The sequence below is a fragment of the Pelodiscus sinensis genome, chromosome 31, assembly GCF_052426305.1.
Source record: "Pelodiscus sinensis isolate ZL-2025 chromosome 31, ASM5242630v1, whole genome shotgun sequence".
Classification (NCBI taxonomy): Eukaryota; Metazoa; Chordata; order Testudines; family Trionychidae; genus Pelodiscus; species Pelodiscus sinensis.
In genome coordinates, this window is record NC_143082.1 from 3,864,443 (window position 1) to 3,879,879 (window position 15,437).

Genomic DNA, 15,437 nt, shown 5'->3' on the forward strand with positions numbered 1-15,437 from the left:
CGCAACCGCCAGAGGCCCCCACCCCCAGCACTGCCAGACCTAACGCTTACTTCCCGGGGGCCAGCATCAGCTGCCCGTGTCTGCCACCCCCCACCTCGCCCAGCCCACGTTCGTCTGGGTCTGTGCAGCACAAGCGGGGCGGGAGGGGTCTAGCGGCTACACTGGGGGGAGGGGCTCAGAGCCAGGACTCCTGGGTTCTATCCCCAGCTCTCAGAGGGGAGTGGAGCCTAGTGGCTAGGGCAGGGGAGTGCTGGGAGTCAGGCTTCCTGGGTATTTCCCAGCTGCAACACCCACATGCCAGCCTGACGTGCACAGCCCTGACCCCCCCCCGGGATCTTCCACCCCCATGCCTCCATGAAGTCCATACGCAACTACCCCTCCCCCATTCACACACAAACTGCCCCCCACGAAATGGACCCCCCCCCCGAGAATCTCCACCCCCACCCTCCGCCGAGAAAGGGCTGCCAGACGGCTCAGCTGGATAAACTAACCCGGGTGGTTTATTTTAAAACACCGAGCGCCCCCACCGAAGGGCAGCAGGAGCCGGAGGATGCTGGGGGGGGGGGCAGGTCTTTGGGGTTCGAGGTGGCGCTGGCCAGTAGCTCCCCAGCACCCACCTCGGCCTCCAGAGAACAGGCCGGACAATCCCCTGGCGCCAGGCCCGGCCGGGCAGGTTTGAACTCGGGGCGTCTGTCCGAGGGGCCAACAGGCCTGGCAGTGAGAGCCAGGGGGCCTGCGAGAGGTGCCAGGCCCCAGGCCAGCCCTGCGCAAGGTGCCCGCGGGCACCAAGGGCCGACGGACGGCTGGAACCTGGCGGGTTGGAAGGCGAGAGGGGAGAGATTCTGGGGTAACTTCCTGGCCAGATCTGAGCCGGTGCAAATGGGCGTCCCACTGACCCGTCCTGAACCAGGATGGGGGCCCTCTTGTGCTGGGGGGGGCTGCCGAGCTATCAGCCTTCCTCCCCCCCCTTGTGCTGAGAGCTGCCTAGATCCTGGCCGAGACATCAGCCCCCCCCCCCTTGTGCGGGGGGGCTGCCCAGACCCAGAATGAAACACGGGGCTTTCCCCAGCAAGCTCACTGTCTAAAGAAGGGGCAGGATGGGAAACTGAGGCACAGCCTGGGCAGTGACTTGTGCAGAGTCACCCAGCCAGCCAGCGCTATCCTGAGTCGCAGCCCAGCGGCCGACACCCCCGCTGAGGGTCCTGCCCCTCTCCTGGAGGCAAACATGGGCGGAGGGCGGGGCCAGGCTGGGCTTTTAATAAGTTAGTGCGGGAGGGGGCTAGGGCAGGAATGTCGGTCACCCCACTCGCAGCTGGGAAGGAGTCTGAGAGGCTGCGCCCGCAACTGAACAATCCGGTCCAGGAGCCGAGGGAGGCGGCTGGGGAGTGGCAGCAGGAGCTGGAAATGGACAGAGGACCACGCGAGATCAGGGCTCTCGGCCGGCTGGGCGCTGCCCACGCTGAGATCGGCCCCCTGGCCAGACACAGCGAGGGGCAGGCTGGCCCCAGAGAGCTCCGGGTCTGAAGAGAGAAGGCCCAGAGGAAGGGGCATTGTCCCCCTTTGGCAGACAGGGAAACTGAGGCACGGAGGCACCATGACTTGCTTTGTAGCAGAGCCAGGACTACAGCCTCGTTCTCTGGTGCTGGGGCCCCGGGGGTTAGGAACAAGCTTGTGCAAGGCCAGGAGCTCAGCCCTGGCCCGCAGCAGAGACACGTCTGCCAGGACCAGCTCCAGGGCTCTGCCCCACCCCTGGGGGGTGGCAGCTCCTGGCCCTTCCCCTGGGAGGGGGTCAGGGGCTTCCTGGGATGCTCTGGGCCAGGAGGCATCCAGGAGGGAGGGACTTGGGGCAGAGGGAGGGGTGTCCCCAAAGCCGTTGTAACCCTGGTCCCTGGGGGGGTTCAGCACAAGTGGGGTCCACCCCCAACTCTCCAGCTCAGTAGTGTGGGGCTTCCCCTTTTACAGGTGCAAGAGGGGGCGCAAGGACCTGGGGAAACTGTTCAGCTGGCCCCAGCCTAGCTCCTTGCACTGTGCCTGCCCCATGAGTCCCCCCACCTGGCAGGAGCCCCCATAGATGCTCCTCGCTGGGCCTTAGCCCTTGAGGAGGGGCACGGCTAGCCCCTCCTCCCCCGCTGGGTCTGCTGAGCTCCCAGCCGGGGGCATGCCCCAGTCCAGACATCCCAAACGCGCAGTGGCAGTCCCAGTGGATTTCCGGGGGCCTGGTACACGTACCAGTCTGCCAGCTGCGTGAGCTTCCTGGGGGCACGTGCCAGTCCAGATGCCATGTGGATTTCCAGGGGGCCCAGGACACGTACCAGTCTGCCAGCTGTGTGAGCTTCCTGGGGGCACGTGCCAGTCCAGATGCCCCATGGATTTCCGGGGGGCCCAGGACACGTACCAGTCTGCCAGCTGCGTGAGCTTCCTGGGGGCACGTGCCAGTCCAGATGCCCCATGGATTTCCGGGGGGCCCAGGACACGTACCAGTCTGTCAGCTGCGTGAGCTTCCTGGGGGCACGTGCCAGTCCAGATGCCCCTGGGGCTGAGTGGAGGCCAGTCTGGGGGCCTGGGGCACATGCCAGAGCAGGCATTTCTGTGGCTGGGAACCAGACTGGATCTTCCAGCTCTGCCAGGAGCTGCGGGCCCCGGGGCGTCCGGCTCCCGCTCAGTCGCCGTGGCTGCAGGCTGCCCTGTGGTGCCGGGGCCGCCAGAAGGCCCGGTAGAAGCCCCGGAGGATCTTGTACATCCAGACCAAGTTGAGGCCCTCCAGGGCCAGGCTGGGCACGATCCAGGCCACCTGCACGGCCAGCCCCAGGCGGGCGTACTCGGGCGTGCCCAGCCAGGCCAGCACGCGCCCGTAGTAGCTGGGGATGACGGCGATGCGCACCAGGAAGAAGACCGCAGTCATGGCCAGGCCGTTGGCCAGGACGAACCAGGAGGAGCGGGGCTGCCCCACGGTGTCAAAGAACCACCTGGGCCACGAGAAAGGGGCGTGGTCACTTCAAACAGTCCCAGGCCCCGCCCCCTCCAGCTGCTGGTGTCACATGATCACAGGCGGAGGAGTGAAGGGCGCCTCCTGAGTCTGCCCATGCAAGTCAAAGGGGTGTTAATGCCCAGCCCCATTCGTGGGGCAGGCAGGGGGGCAGCAGCTCCCCCGAGGCACCGTGGTGCTGGGGTGGGCCCTGGCATCCCATTACCACCCTTGTTGCTCGAGGGGAGGGGGCAGTGGCTGCTTTTGGGGGGAGGGTTATAAAAGGGGGTTCCCAGTCAGTTGTCCCGGCCAGCACCGCTCTAGGGGGCGGGCCTGGGGCAGACCTCTACCCCGGAGGCATGCCTCCAGCCCTCACCACCCTGTCTGCCTCCCAGCATCCTCTGGGGTAGCGCCCCCCCGCTTCCCCCGCAGCTTGGGTGAATTCGAATCCGGGTCCCACCTTAGAGCCCCCCCGACTCACCGCAGATTGACAAAGGGGGTGGAGAGCTCGGAGAGGAGGCGGAAGTTGGCGAAATAGGGCAGCACCCCTCGGCTCTGGGGGAGAGACAGGCTGTTAGTCCCCTGCCCCTCGGCGCTTGCGGGGAGACCCCCCCCGATCCTCTGCCCCAGGCCTGCTTGGGAACCACCCTAGAGACAGGGCTGCTGAGCCCCACTGGGCGTCCAGCGACTCTGGTACAAATGGTGATGCAGGAGCTGTTAGCACCAGGGCGCCTCCCCTGGCTCCCGCAGCCGAGACCCGGGGCCCCTAAGGCAGCTCCGCTGGCCAGCCACGAGCCAGGGGCTGCTTGTGGAAATTCATCCCGAAAGGCCCAGGCGGGTGGCACTGGCCTGAGATCACCAGGAGCCCCCCCGAGCGATTCCCCCGCTCCATCCCGCCCTGCTGAGCCGGGGGAAGAAATCTGCCTCGTACCACGGGACTCTATCCCGCCCCAGTCCTGCCCGCTGGGGGGCACCCAGGGCTGGGCTGGCAGGGCCTGTGGGGCCAGAGTGGGGGGTACTGGCAGGGCTGGGGGGTGGGGCTGGGCTGGCAGGGCGGTGGGGCCGGAGTGGGGGGCACTGGCAGGGCTGGGGGGGTGGGGCTGGGCTGGCAGGGCGGTGGGGCTGGAGTGGGGGACACTGGCGGGGCTGGGCTGGCAGGGGTTGTGGGGGGCACTTGCAGAGTTGGGGGGCAGGGCTGTGGGGGGCACTGGCAGGACTGGGTGGGGCGGGGCTGGGCTGGCAGGGGCTGTGGGTTGGGAGTGAGGGGCACTGGCAGGGCTGGGGAGGATGCTGGGGGGTGGGGTGGGGCTGGCAGGGCCTGTGGGGCCAGAGTGGGGGGCACTGGCAGGGCTGGGGGGTGGGGCTGGGCTGGCAGGGGCTGGGGAGGATGCTGGGGGATGGGGCTGGGCTGGCAGGGCCTGTGGGGCCAGAGTGGGGGGCACTGGCAGGGCTGGGAGAGGTGGGGCTGGGCTGGCAGGGCGGTGGGGCCGGAGTGGGAGGCACTGGGGGGGTGGGGCTGTGGGGCCGGAGTGGGGGGCACTGGCGGGGATGGGCTGGCAGGGGCTGTGGGGCAGGAGTGGGGGGCACTGGCAGGGGCTGGGGGGGGGCTCTGGCTGGGCTGCAGGGCATGAGGAGGGCTGCTCATCTCTCCCCGAAGTTGGAAGGTGCCAAGAGGCCTGTGTGGATGGGGGGTGGCTCCCTCTCATGGCCCTCAAGGAAGTGACCTGACCCCCAGCTCTGTGAGCTTCCCCCCCCCCCGGCTCTGCTCTTTGCCCCCTTTCTTGCTGGGTAGCCACCTGGGGGCTTGTGAGTGAGAGGGGCCCAAGTGTCTCCCAGACCCACCCCTCATCGTGCATTTCAGCTGCCATCGCACCTGGGCACCTCTCCCTGGTTAGCGTCTTTAGCCTCCTGAGAGGGTATTGTACAGATGGAGAAACTGAGGCACAGCGTGGCTACACGACTGCCCTCTGTGACAGAGCAAGGCTCCTAAGTCCTGGGTTAGGCCCTAACCACTGAGCCAGCCTGCCACCCTCCCAGCCTCCTCATCTGCCCCTGGCAGGGCTGATCTCTCCTGTGGGACATGGGTGCAGTTCTCTGGTCTGCGCCAGGCGACGTCAGGGTCCCTCTGGGCGTGAACCCCCCAGAGACCATCCCCTCCGGGTAATGGGCCCATCTACCCCGGTGTCCCGGCTCCAGCAGCAGCCTGTCCCCTCTGCTGAATCCCAGCCTGGCTCCCGGGGCAGGTACCTTTAACGCCTCTTCCGGCTGCGTTCGTGCCCTGGGGAGGGGGCAGGAATTGGTGCTTTGGGAGGGGGGGTTGCTGGCTGGGATGAACGGGGGGAGGGCTGACGCTGAATTTGGAGCCCTGAGGAGGCACCCAGAGGAAGCGGGGGGGGGGGGGGGTTGGGCCAGGGGAGGGAAGGGGGGCTGGCACTGACCAGCACATAGCCGTAGGCGTACAGCGCCACCAGGTGGTGGCAAACGAAAAGGGAGTCGCCCAACATCTTCCAGTAGCGCAGGAGCAGCAGCAGATCTGGAGGGGAGACACACAAAGCCGAGGGGCCGGTCAGTGCGCCAGGGCACCCAGCAGGGGGCACTGTGCCCCACTGAGCAATGGGGAGCGCTCCCCTCCCCAAGCTCCACCCCCGCGCCTCTCAGAACAGGGCCCGTAGCCCCAGGTGCGTCCCCGCAAGGGGCCTGAAGTAGTTCACTGGGAGACCCCCACCCGGGAGACCCCCGCCCAGGCTGGGCACCCGGATTTCCCCTGCTGCTCCCTGGGGTCCCCCTTGGGTGAGGTTCCAGCGTCCAGCCCCACTGCCCTGGCGCCAAAGCCTGGCCCTGCCCGGCAGCTCCCCCCCACCCCCATGGCACCTGGTGGCTCTGGTGGCTCCTTACAGTGGCAAAGGGGAAAGCCACAGGAATGCAGCCACGGTTTCCCAGCTGGGGGCCGGCGAGTTTTGTGCCTGGGGTTCCAGGCTGGGGGTCTCCCCCGGGCGGGGGGCGGGGGCAGGGGGTGCCCCAGCATTTACCGTAGAGCAGGTAGCCGCAGGTGATGGCCACGTTGAGTTTCACCAGGTAAGGGTCTCCCCTGGAAGAGAAGGAGTCGGGGTGAGGGGCCGGCGTGGGACTGGGGGGGTGGAGCATGAAATCTGGCAGGGGGGCGATTGCGGGGCCAGCTCCCCCATTGGGCACTTGCTCCCCCAATGCCCGGCCCCCCTGCAGCCCCCCTGCCCGGGCACCATGCCAGCCCCCTGGCTCTGCTCCCCAGTGTGTGCCCACCCAGTGCCAGCTGCATGGGTGGCTCTGGCTCCGGGCAGCTGGGGAACAAGGGGGCCATTATTCCCCGGCACAAACCAGCCTTTCATCCCCTCTGCTGCCATGTGACCTCCCGTCCTGGGACACCCCCACTGGGAAATCAGCCTCGGGAGAGCGACCAGGGCAAATCTCCCCCCCCCCCAGCCCATAACACCGAGCAGAGGATCCCAGGGACGGGATAGAGGGGGCTGCTGGTCAGGGTGAGGCGTCCTGGCAGAATGGGGGAAGGCTGGGGGGGGGGAATTGAGAGGTCCTGGCAGAGTGGGCGGGGAGGGGGGCTGCCGGTCGGGAGGAACCAGGGGCACCGGCGGGGCTCACCAGATGGGGTTGGCATTAATGGCTTCATCGAAGTACAGGATGTAGAGGCAGAAGAGCCCGACAATGAGGGCGTGGAGAGTGGAGACACACCTGGGGGGGACATGCAAAGGGGTCACGCACACCTCAGCCCCCAGGGCCCCCTACGGATCACACACACCCCATGGCCCCCTATAGATCACACACACCTCAGCCCCCAGGGCCCCCCTACGGATCACACACACCCCATGGCCCCCTATAGATCACACACACCTCAGCCCCCAGGGCCCCCTATGGATCACACACACCTCAGCTCCCATGGCTCACACACATCTCTGTCCCCCATGTGACCCCAAGGATCACACACCCCTCCCCTTCTCCCCCATCTTGCCGGGCACTCAAACAACGGCTCCTTTCAGCCCGGATGCCTGGGGCTCAGGATGTTCTCAGGCTAAGCCCACCGGGGATGTGTGACCAGCTTAGCCGGGATGGCTCTGGATGGGGCTGGGGCCTAGTGGGTAGAGCAGGGGGCAGAGCACCAGGACTCCCGAGTTCCCTCCTGCTCTCCCTGGCCCCAAGCACCGGGCTACCTGGAGTTCCACTCCTGCTTCTTGCCGGAGGGCAGTCTGCCGTAGTGGGGGCTGAGCGCCAGCGAGAGCTGGGGGCTGACGGCTGAGAAGAAGAACTGGAAGGACACAAAGCTGCCGGCCACAATGCAGTACCCCAGGCGCGTGGACTCCTCCATGGCTGCCCCGTGGCACCTGCAAAGTGGGGTCCCCAGGGGTCAGATCTGGGACCTCCTGTTCAGGGAGCACCAGCCCTCACCCCTGTGTGGGAGAATCGCCAGTGGCAGAAAGCACTGCAGGGCATATGACACACAGCAGAGATGCTCCCTTCCATCCAGCAAGAGGCAGTGCTCCCCCCCAGGGCCATCAGTCTGTGTCACGGAAGGGAGAAGATGGGAATTTAATTCTCTCTAGTCCCCCCTCCCCCCGCAATGCAGCAGCGCCCAGCCCTGCCCCCCCCCCCAGGATCTTGGTACCACCCAATTGTTTATCCTCCCCCCATTTTGCTGGCACTCAGTGGCTGCTGCCCAAGCTGCCCCCAGCCCTGCTGCCAAGGGAATTGGCAGCACACGCACAGCATGCCAAGGCCAGGGGGAGGGGCAGTACCAACAGTGCCCCACCCCCCGTGCATGTGTCCTGCTCTCTGGAGCCGAGATGGGGAGCTGGCCCCACGGGGAGGGATGGGGGCAGACAGGCCCCCTGGGGCGGTGCCAGCTGGCCATTCCCAATGCCCCGCGAACCGGTCTGGATCCATCCCTGCAGTGCCACCATGGAGCAGAGAGTGGGGAGAGAGCCCAGGAATCCAGTCTCCCAGCCCCCCCTGCTCTAACCACTAGACCCCCTTCCCCTCCCAGAGCATGCTGCTGAGGACCTGCCAAAAGGAAGGGAGCATTATTGAATGGTATGGGAGGGTGGGAGCAGTGGGGGGGGGGTGCTGGGTTCTCTCCCCAGCTCTGGGAGGGGAGCGCGGCCTAGTGGTCAGAGCAGGGGCAGGCCGCCTGGGTTCTCTCCCCAGCTCTGGAAGGGGAGCGGGGCCTAGTGGTCAGAGCAGGGGCAGGCCGCCTGGGTTCTCTCCCCAGCTCTGGGAGGGGAGCGGGGCCTAGTGGTCAGAGCAGGGGCAGGCCGCCTGGGTTCTCTTCCCAGCTCTGGAAGGGGAGCGCGGCCTAGTGGTCAGAGCAGGGGCAGGCCGCCTGGGTTCTCTCCCCAGCTCTGGAAGGGGAGCGCGGCCTAGTGGTCAGAGCAGGGGCAGGCCGCCTGGGTTCTCTCCCCAGCTCTGGGAGGGGAGCGGGGGGCCTGGGTTCTCTCCCCAGCTCTGGAAGGGGAGCGGGGCCTAGCGGTCAGAGCAGGGGCAGGCCGCCTGGGTTCTCTCCCCAGCTCTGGGAGGGGAGCGGGGCCTAGCGGTCAGAGCAGGGGCAGGCCGCCTGGGTTCTCTCCCCAGCTCTGGGAGGGGAGCGGGGCCTAGTGGTCAGAGCAGGGGCAGGCTGCCTGGGTTCTCTTCCCAGCTCTGGAAGGGGAGCGGGGCCTAGTGGTCAGAGCAGGGGCAGGCCACCTGGGTTCTTTCCCCAGCTCTGGAAGGGGAGCGGGGCCTAGCGGTCAGAGCAGGGGCAGGCCGCCTGGGTGCTCTCCCCAGCTCTGGGAGGGGAGCGGGGCCTAGTGGTCAGAGCAGGGGCAGGCCGCCTGGGTTCTCTCCCCAGCTCTGGGAGGGGAGCGGGCCCTAGTGGTCAGAGCAGGGGCAGGCCGCCTGGGTTCTCTCCCCAGCTCTGGAAGGGGAGCGGGGCCTAGCGGTCAGAGCAGGGGCAGGCCGCCTGGGTTCTCTCCCCAGCTCTGGAAGGGGAGCGGGGCCTAGCGGTCAGAGCAGGGGCAGGCCGCCTGGGTTCTCTTCCCAGCTCTGGGAGGGGAGCGGGGCCTAGTGGTCAGAGCAGGGGCAGGCCGCCTGGGTTCTCTTCCCAGCTCTGGGAGGGGAGCGGGGCCTAGTGGTCAGAGCAGGGGCAGGCCACCTGGGTTCTTTCCCCAGCTCTGGAAGGGGAGCGGGGCCTAGCGGTCAGAGCAGGGGCAGGCCGCCTGGGTGCTCTCCCCAGCTCTGGGAGGGGAGCGGGGCCTAGTGGTCAGAGCAGGGGCAGGCCGCCTGGGTTCTCTCCCCAGCTCTGGGAGGGGAGCGGGACCTAGTGGTCAGAGCAGGGGCAGGCCACCTGGGTTCTTTCCCCAGCTCTGGAAGGGGAGCGGGGCCTAGCGGTCAGAGCAGGGGCAGGCCGCCTGGGTGCTCTCCCCAGCTCTGGAAGGGGAGCGGGGCCTAGTGGTCAGAGCAGGGGCAGGCCGCCTGGGTTCTCTCCCCAGCTCTGGGAGGGGAGCGGGACCTAGTGGTCAGAGCAGGGGCAGGCCACCTGGGTTCTCTCCCCAGCTCTGGAAGGGGAGCGTGGCCTAGTGGTCAGAGCAGGGGCAGGCCGCCTGGGTTCTCTCCCCAGCTCTGGGAGGGGAGGGGGTAATTTCTGTCTGTGTGCCAAAGGGGAGAGCCTGTCAGAGGCCCGGGGCCCTGGCAGGGATCCCTGCCCAGAGGAGCCCTGCTGAGGGCAATTAGGGATTTTCATAATGAGCTCCTGTAAACTAACCTCTGCCCTTCATTCAATATTTGCTCAGGTTGTGTCCTGCTGGAGCCCTGGATTCCAGGGTCAGGTGACCCTGCAGGGCGGGGGAGGGGATTCAGGAAGGTGACCCCGGGGTGGCAGAGGTTTGGGGCAGGGGACCTCTCCCAGCCAGCCAAGAGAGCACAAACCCAAGAGGCTGGGAAGCTTGGTGGCTCTTGTCACTGTCCCCCTGACTCCTGACATGGCAGGAGGGGGTTGCGGCCTGGCGCTGAGGGGCACAGGCTGTGTCCAATTAGCCCCCGGCCCCCTGGGGTCCATGCCCAGGGGCCTCAGACAATTGGGAGCCTTAGAAAAATGAATGATCACAGTCCGGCCTTGCTCCTCTGCACCCAGCAGAGGGGGCGGGGGGGGGGGGGCCGCCAGGGCCCCAGAAAACCATAATCTGTCTCTGGGCACCAGCACGGTCGGGGGCGCCTGGGGCTGGGCCCGCGGGGAGGGATGTAAGTGACCAGTCCTGGCTGATAAGAAGGAATTGCACTGACGAGTCAATTAGTTGATTAAATGCAATTTAACATCAGTAAGTAGGGGCTGCAGGTTGGGAGTGAGGGGCGCTGGCAGGGCTGGGGGCAGGGCTGGGCTGGTGGGGGCTGCGGGGGAGGAGTGAGGGACCCTGGCAGGGCTGGGGGGCCCAGGGCCGGGCTGGCAGGGGCTGTGGGGGGGGAGTGAGGGGCACTGGCAGAGCTGGGGGCAGGGCCGGGCTGGCAGGTGCTGCAGGGTGGAAGTGAGGGGCACTGGCAGGGCTGGGGGCAGGGTTGGGTTGGCAGGGGCTGCAGGGCGGGAGGGAGGGGCACTGGCAGGGCTGGGGGCAGGGTTGGGTTGGCAGGGGCTGCAGGGTGGAAGTGAGGGGCACTGGCAGGGCTGGGGGCAGGGCCGGGTTGGCGGGGGCTGCAGGGTGGAAGTGAGGGGCACTGGCAGGGCTGGGGGCAGGGCTAGGCTGGCGGGGGCTGGCAGGGGGGAATGAGGGGCACCGGCAGGGCCAGGGGGGCCTGGGCAGACAATACTGCAAGAGGGAGGCTCCGGCTCTCCTACCCCTTTGCTCTGGGAACGGGGGGGCTGTTCCAATGGAGTCAGAAGCCCCCCAGCTCGATGGGGCAGGGCCCAGCATTCCCAGAGTCAAGCTGGATCCGGCTGGCCCGGAGAGGAGGGGAGGGGAGGGGAGGGGTGGTCCTGGCAGTGGCGTACCTGGGGCAGGCCGTGCTAAGGGGCTGGCTCCCGGGGGCAGGGAAGGGAAGGGCTCTGGTTGGGCTGGTCTAAAGCCAGCTCCTGGGTGTACTTGCCCAGAAGGTCCCTTGCCCTGGGGCACCGGGGGGGCTGCTCTGTTCCCCACAACCAACGTGGAAACCTCCAGCCTCATCCGCCGATGTGCCCAGCCCTGATTTCACTCACCCCACCGCCCTCCTCCACCAGGCCAGATACCACAGTGATGGGCACCACGTGAGCATGATGGCGTAGAGCTGAGCCCACTGTCCAGCGTGGCCTGCAGCGTCATCTCATTGTCCCCTCCCCCCGCATTCCCTGCTTCCACCTCTGGTCCAGCACTGCGGCCCTGATCCCACCAACGCCGATACGTGCTTCCGTTCACTGCCAGGTGCAGTCCTGGGTACAGTTAGGGGTTAGGGTCAGGGTTAGGGGTTAGGCATGAGGATTAGGGGTTAACGGTTAGGGTTAGGATTAGGGATTGCGTTAGGGCTAGGGGTTAGGGGTTGCATTGTGGGTTAGGGCTAGGGGTTAGGCATTAGGGTTGGGGGTTAGGTTGTGGGTAAGGCATTAGGGTTAGGGGAGGGGGAAGGGGTAGGGGTAGGGTTGGGGGTTGGGGGTTAGGGTTAGGGTTAGGGGAGGGGGAAGGGGTAGGGGTAGGGTTGGGGGCTAGGGATTATGCGTTAGGGGAAGGGGAAGGGTTGGGGGTTAGCGGTAGGGTTGAGGGTTGGGGGTTAGGCTCAGCATTGGCTGGCCTGGAAGGTCTTTGGGGCAGGAACGGCATCTTTGTTCTGTGCTGGTGGTCCTGGCCCATGGGCACTGCCCTAATGCTCCTAATAAATGGCCAGTGCCTGGCATCCTGGGCCATGCTCTGAGCCCAGCAGCCCTCCCCGATGCTGCCATTATCCCTGCTCCAGGCCTGAGCCTGCCACTGATCTGTGGCTCCAACCCCTAGGCCAGACTGCCTTCGGCCCAGTCGGCGAGGAACAGTTGCATTGGTGGGGTGCCCAGCCAGTGGCGGTGCTGCAGTGGAGGCTAGGAGGGGGCTGTGGCTACCTGAGGTTTTGCAGAGCACTGGGTGGGGGGCGCTGGGTTTTCCAGGTCCCGCTTCGGTGGGCAGGGGCTGGGGCAGGTCCCTTCTCCACCGAGGCGCCTGCGGGCAGGCACCGCGTGGCTGGGCGAGGCGACAGGAACAGACTCTCGAGTTAAGTTGCCCCCTGCTTGCGCTGCCAAGGCCAAGCGGCCAAGGCTGGAGAACAAAGCGGCTGTGGGCCGGAGCCAGGCCAGGGTGCTGCAGGACAGCAGGGTCACAAAGGCTGCTGCCCCTTGGGCCAGGCCCTGCGGGGTGCAGCTGCCAGCACCAGCTCTCTGGCTTCACGCTAGGCTGGGGGAGGGAGGGGGGGGGCTCACACAGGCTGTCACGTGGCTGACTTCAAAATCTGGAATGAATGGGGGAGGGGAAATAGGCTAATGCCACAATCGGCCTAAGTGGGGGCCGGACGCCAGGGCCCTATCCCAGCTCCGGGGGTGGGAGTGCGGGTTACAGGAGGGCACCACAGGGCGCAGGGAAGGGATTTCGGGGTGGCCCCGGGGCACAGGCGGGGGTGGGGGAGATGCTCCCATTCAGCCATTCAAGGTTTCAAACCCCCAGCGCTGTGGAGCATGTGGCTTAAATAATCCAGCTCCTGCCACCTTCTCCTCGCTGCGCCCGCCCCGCCCCGCCGCCGGGTTAATGATTGGCATTTGGGCAGGCCAGGAAGCAAAGTGGGCAACTGACAAAGTGGCAAAACTCGCAGCCGCTGTCCCAGCCCAACCCTGCCTGGGCTCAACAGCCAGCCGGGCGCAGCCCCCTGCCGCCGTGGGGTCTGCCGGGCGCATGCTGCAGCCCCATGGGAAAGGAGCCCTGATTTCATGGGGTCTTGCCCCAGTCTCCCCAATGCAGCATGACAATTTTGGGGAAAGGGGGTGGGGCCAGTCCTGCCCCCATCTCCTTCCCCCCAGGCAAGCCAGCAACCCCTGAAGGGAGCAGGATCTAGTGGTTAGTGTGTGTGGGGGAGGGGGTCAGCCTTCCAGGGTTCTATTCCCTGAACCAACAGCTGCTCCCAGCCCCCACTCCTGGGGCACAGCCCCCACCCCCCTGGCTCCCTCTACATGGATCTGCCCCCCCCAACTCCACCTCCTGGGGCACAGACCACCCCAAGGATCTGGTTCCTCCACTCACGCCCTGGGGCACTGCTCCTATTGAACCCGTCAATCACTCCCCCCCCCCCCTTCAAGACACAGCTTCCCCCAATGGATCTGCCCCCCCTCGGACTCTCCCCCACTCTCCCCCCCCCCCCCGGGCACGGGCCCCATGGATCTGCCCCGAATTGCTTCCCCCAGGTCACAGCCCCCCCGGCTCCGTGTCCCCCTCAAGTCACAGCTCCCCCATGGATCTGCCCCCTCGGACTCTCCCCCACTTGCCCCCCCGGGCACGGGCCCCATGGATCTGCCCCGAATTGCTTCCCCCAGGTCACAGCCCCCCCGGCTCCGTGTCCCCCCCAAATCACAGCCCGCCCAGGGATCTCCACCCCCAGGCTCGCACGATCCACTCACCCGGGACGCTGCTGCCCCCGGCCGAGGGGCGCCGGCTGCTCGGAACCCCGGAGCACCCGCGGCCACCCAGGCGGCGGTTCCGCGGAGCTGCCACATCCCAGCCCAGAGCCGCCCCACGCCCAGCTGCTGGCTCCGACAGAGGGGCTGGCCAGCGCCCCCCGCCTCCACCAATCCCGGCCCAGGACACGCCCCTTCTGGGGCTAGCCACGCCCCCGCCGCGGGAGCCGGCCAGGTGGCAGGTTCGAAGGTGAGGGGCGGGTCCGCTCCCCGCGGGCTCGCACTGTCTGGGGAGGGCAGTGGGGTGTAGCAGTTAGATGAGGGGGGGCTGGGAGCCAGACACCGAGAGGGGTGGGGGTGGGGCTAAGGACCAGGGTGCCTGGGGTCTAGCTCCAGGATGGGGGGACCCCGGGGCTGTCCCCTGAACTCGCAGCTGCTCTGTGGTTAAAGCAGGTGGTTGTGAGTCAAACTTCTGGGTCTATTCTTGGCGCTGAGAGGGGCATGGGGTCTAGTGGTTAGGGCCAGCACCGCCTGGGTTTCCATTCTGGCACTGCCCTCTGGTGCGACCACAAACAGGCCCCAGCCCCTCCTTGTGCCCCAGTTTCTCCATCTGCACAATGGGGACAATACACACATCTCCGGGCCATGCGCGTGCAGTGCTTTAAAGAGGGAGCCGCTGCTTCCCTCGGTTGCCCAGGCAGCGTTCCCGTAGTCCCTCGCTGATGGAGGCCTTACAAAGCCCTGCACAAAGGGATTGCACAATCCAGCTCCTTCTGGGCTGGAGTCTTTATCCTGGGATCGCTCATGCAGCCCAGAGGTACAGTCTCCCAGGGGGTGGGACCCAGCGGCTGTTCGTGCAGAGATACCCAGTGCTGAGATGCAGCCAGCTCTGGGCAGGGGCATGGCAGGTGTTTAGCACAGCAACAGGGCGCCTCAGCTTGGGGGAGGGAGGGAGGATGGAGCCAAGCAGCCCCGAAGGAGAGAACAGGACTGGGGGGGAAATCAAGCAGGAACATGATGGTCCTCTGTGTTGTTAATGAAGCTGGAGTTGGAGGCCTCCTCAGCAGTCTCCAAACCCTGCCCCTGTCCCTTCTGTGGGGGAGGGGAATCCAGGGTCGGAGGGGGGGGGGGGCAAAGGCAGGGCCGCATCCTGAACTGACCTCAGTTCCGGGCTCTGCTACAGAATCCCTGAGTAATGTCTGTGCCTCAGTTTGCCCATCTGTGAAATGATCGGACTTCACAGTGATCATCACTGTGGGGGCAGGGACTGTCTATACAGCACCTGACACAATGGGGCCTGATCTGGGGGATGGAGGTGAAGGAACTTAAATAATAACAGAGTCTTGTGCCTGGCTGTGGGTTCTGTCAAACCTCCCTGCAGGTCGGTCTCCCTCCCCCAGAGTCTGGATGAGAGATGCCTGGAGGGTGAGGTGGGGTGGAGTGGGGTGGGGAGAGAGGATTTGCACCTGGCCCTACCTGAGTGACTCAGGGAACCTGCCAGTCCAGGCACATCTGAGGCTGAATGGCCCTGGCTAGGCAGCTCCCAGGCTCGGATTCATCCTCACCCCAGCCTGGGAAACCAACGTTTAAACACAGCATAAGAACAGTCACACTGGGTCAGAGCCCAGTGTCCTGTCTGCCCACAGTGTGGATCCCAGGTGCCCCAGAGGGAGGGATCACACCAGGGAATTATCCCCCTCCGCTGTCACCCATTTCCAGACAAACAGAGGCTAGGGACACCACCCCTACCCATCTCTATTGTGAGCCCTGTTAAAGTCCTGGCCTTCACGTCCTCAGGCGAGGAGTTCCACAGGTTGACTGTGCGCTGAGTGAAGAAAAACTTCCTTTGGTTTGTTTTAAACCTGC

At 66.3% G+C, this 15,437-nt stretch overlaps 1 protein-coding gene across 2 annotated transcripts; it reads right to left on the reverse strand.

Annotated features, from left to right (window-relative positions):
* Nucleotides 1-478: 478 nt before the first annotated feature.
* Nucleotides 479-13,730, reverse strand: LOC106732138 (TLC domain-containing protein 4-like). 2 transcript variants are annotated; one of them, XM_075902352.2, is made up of 7 exons: nt 13,575-13,730; nt 7,165-7,335; nt 6,599-6,688; nt 5,995-6,053; nt 5,404-5,498; nt 3,447-3,520; nt 479-2,966 (listed from the first exon to the last, which is right to left on the reverse strand). In XM_075902352.2, exons 2-7 carry the CDS (start codon nt 7,317-7,319, stop codon nt 2,660-2,662), a joined length of 780 nt encoding a protein of 259 aa, XP_075758467.1. In that variant the 5' UTR covers nt 7,320-7,335; nt 13,575-13,730; the 3' UTR covers nt 479-2,659. The 2 variants fall into 2 exon arrangements, with proteins under 2 accessions (XP_075758467.1, XP_089630819.1); XM_089774693.1 differs by lacking the exon at nt 13,575-13,730 and having other exon boundaries at nt 7,165-7,350.
* Nucleotides 13,731-15,437: the final 1,707 nt, after the last annotated feature.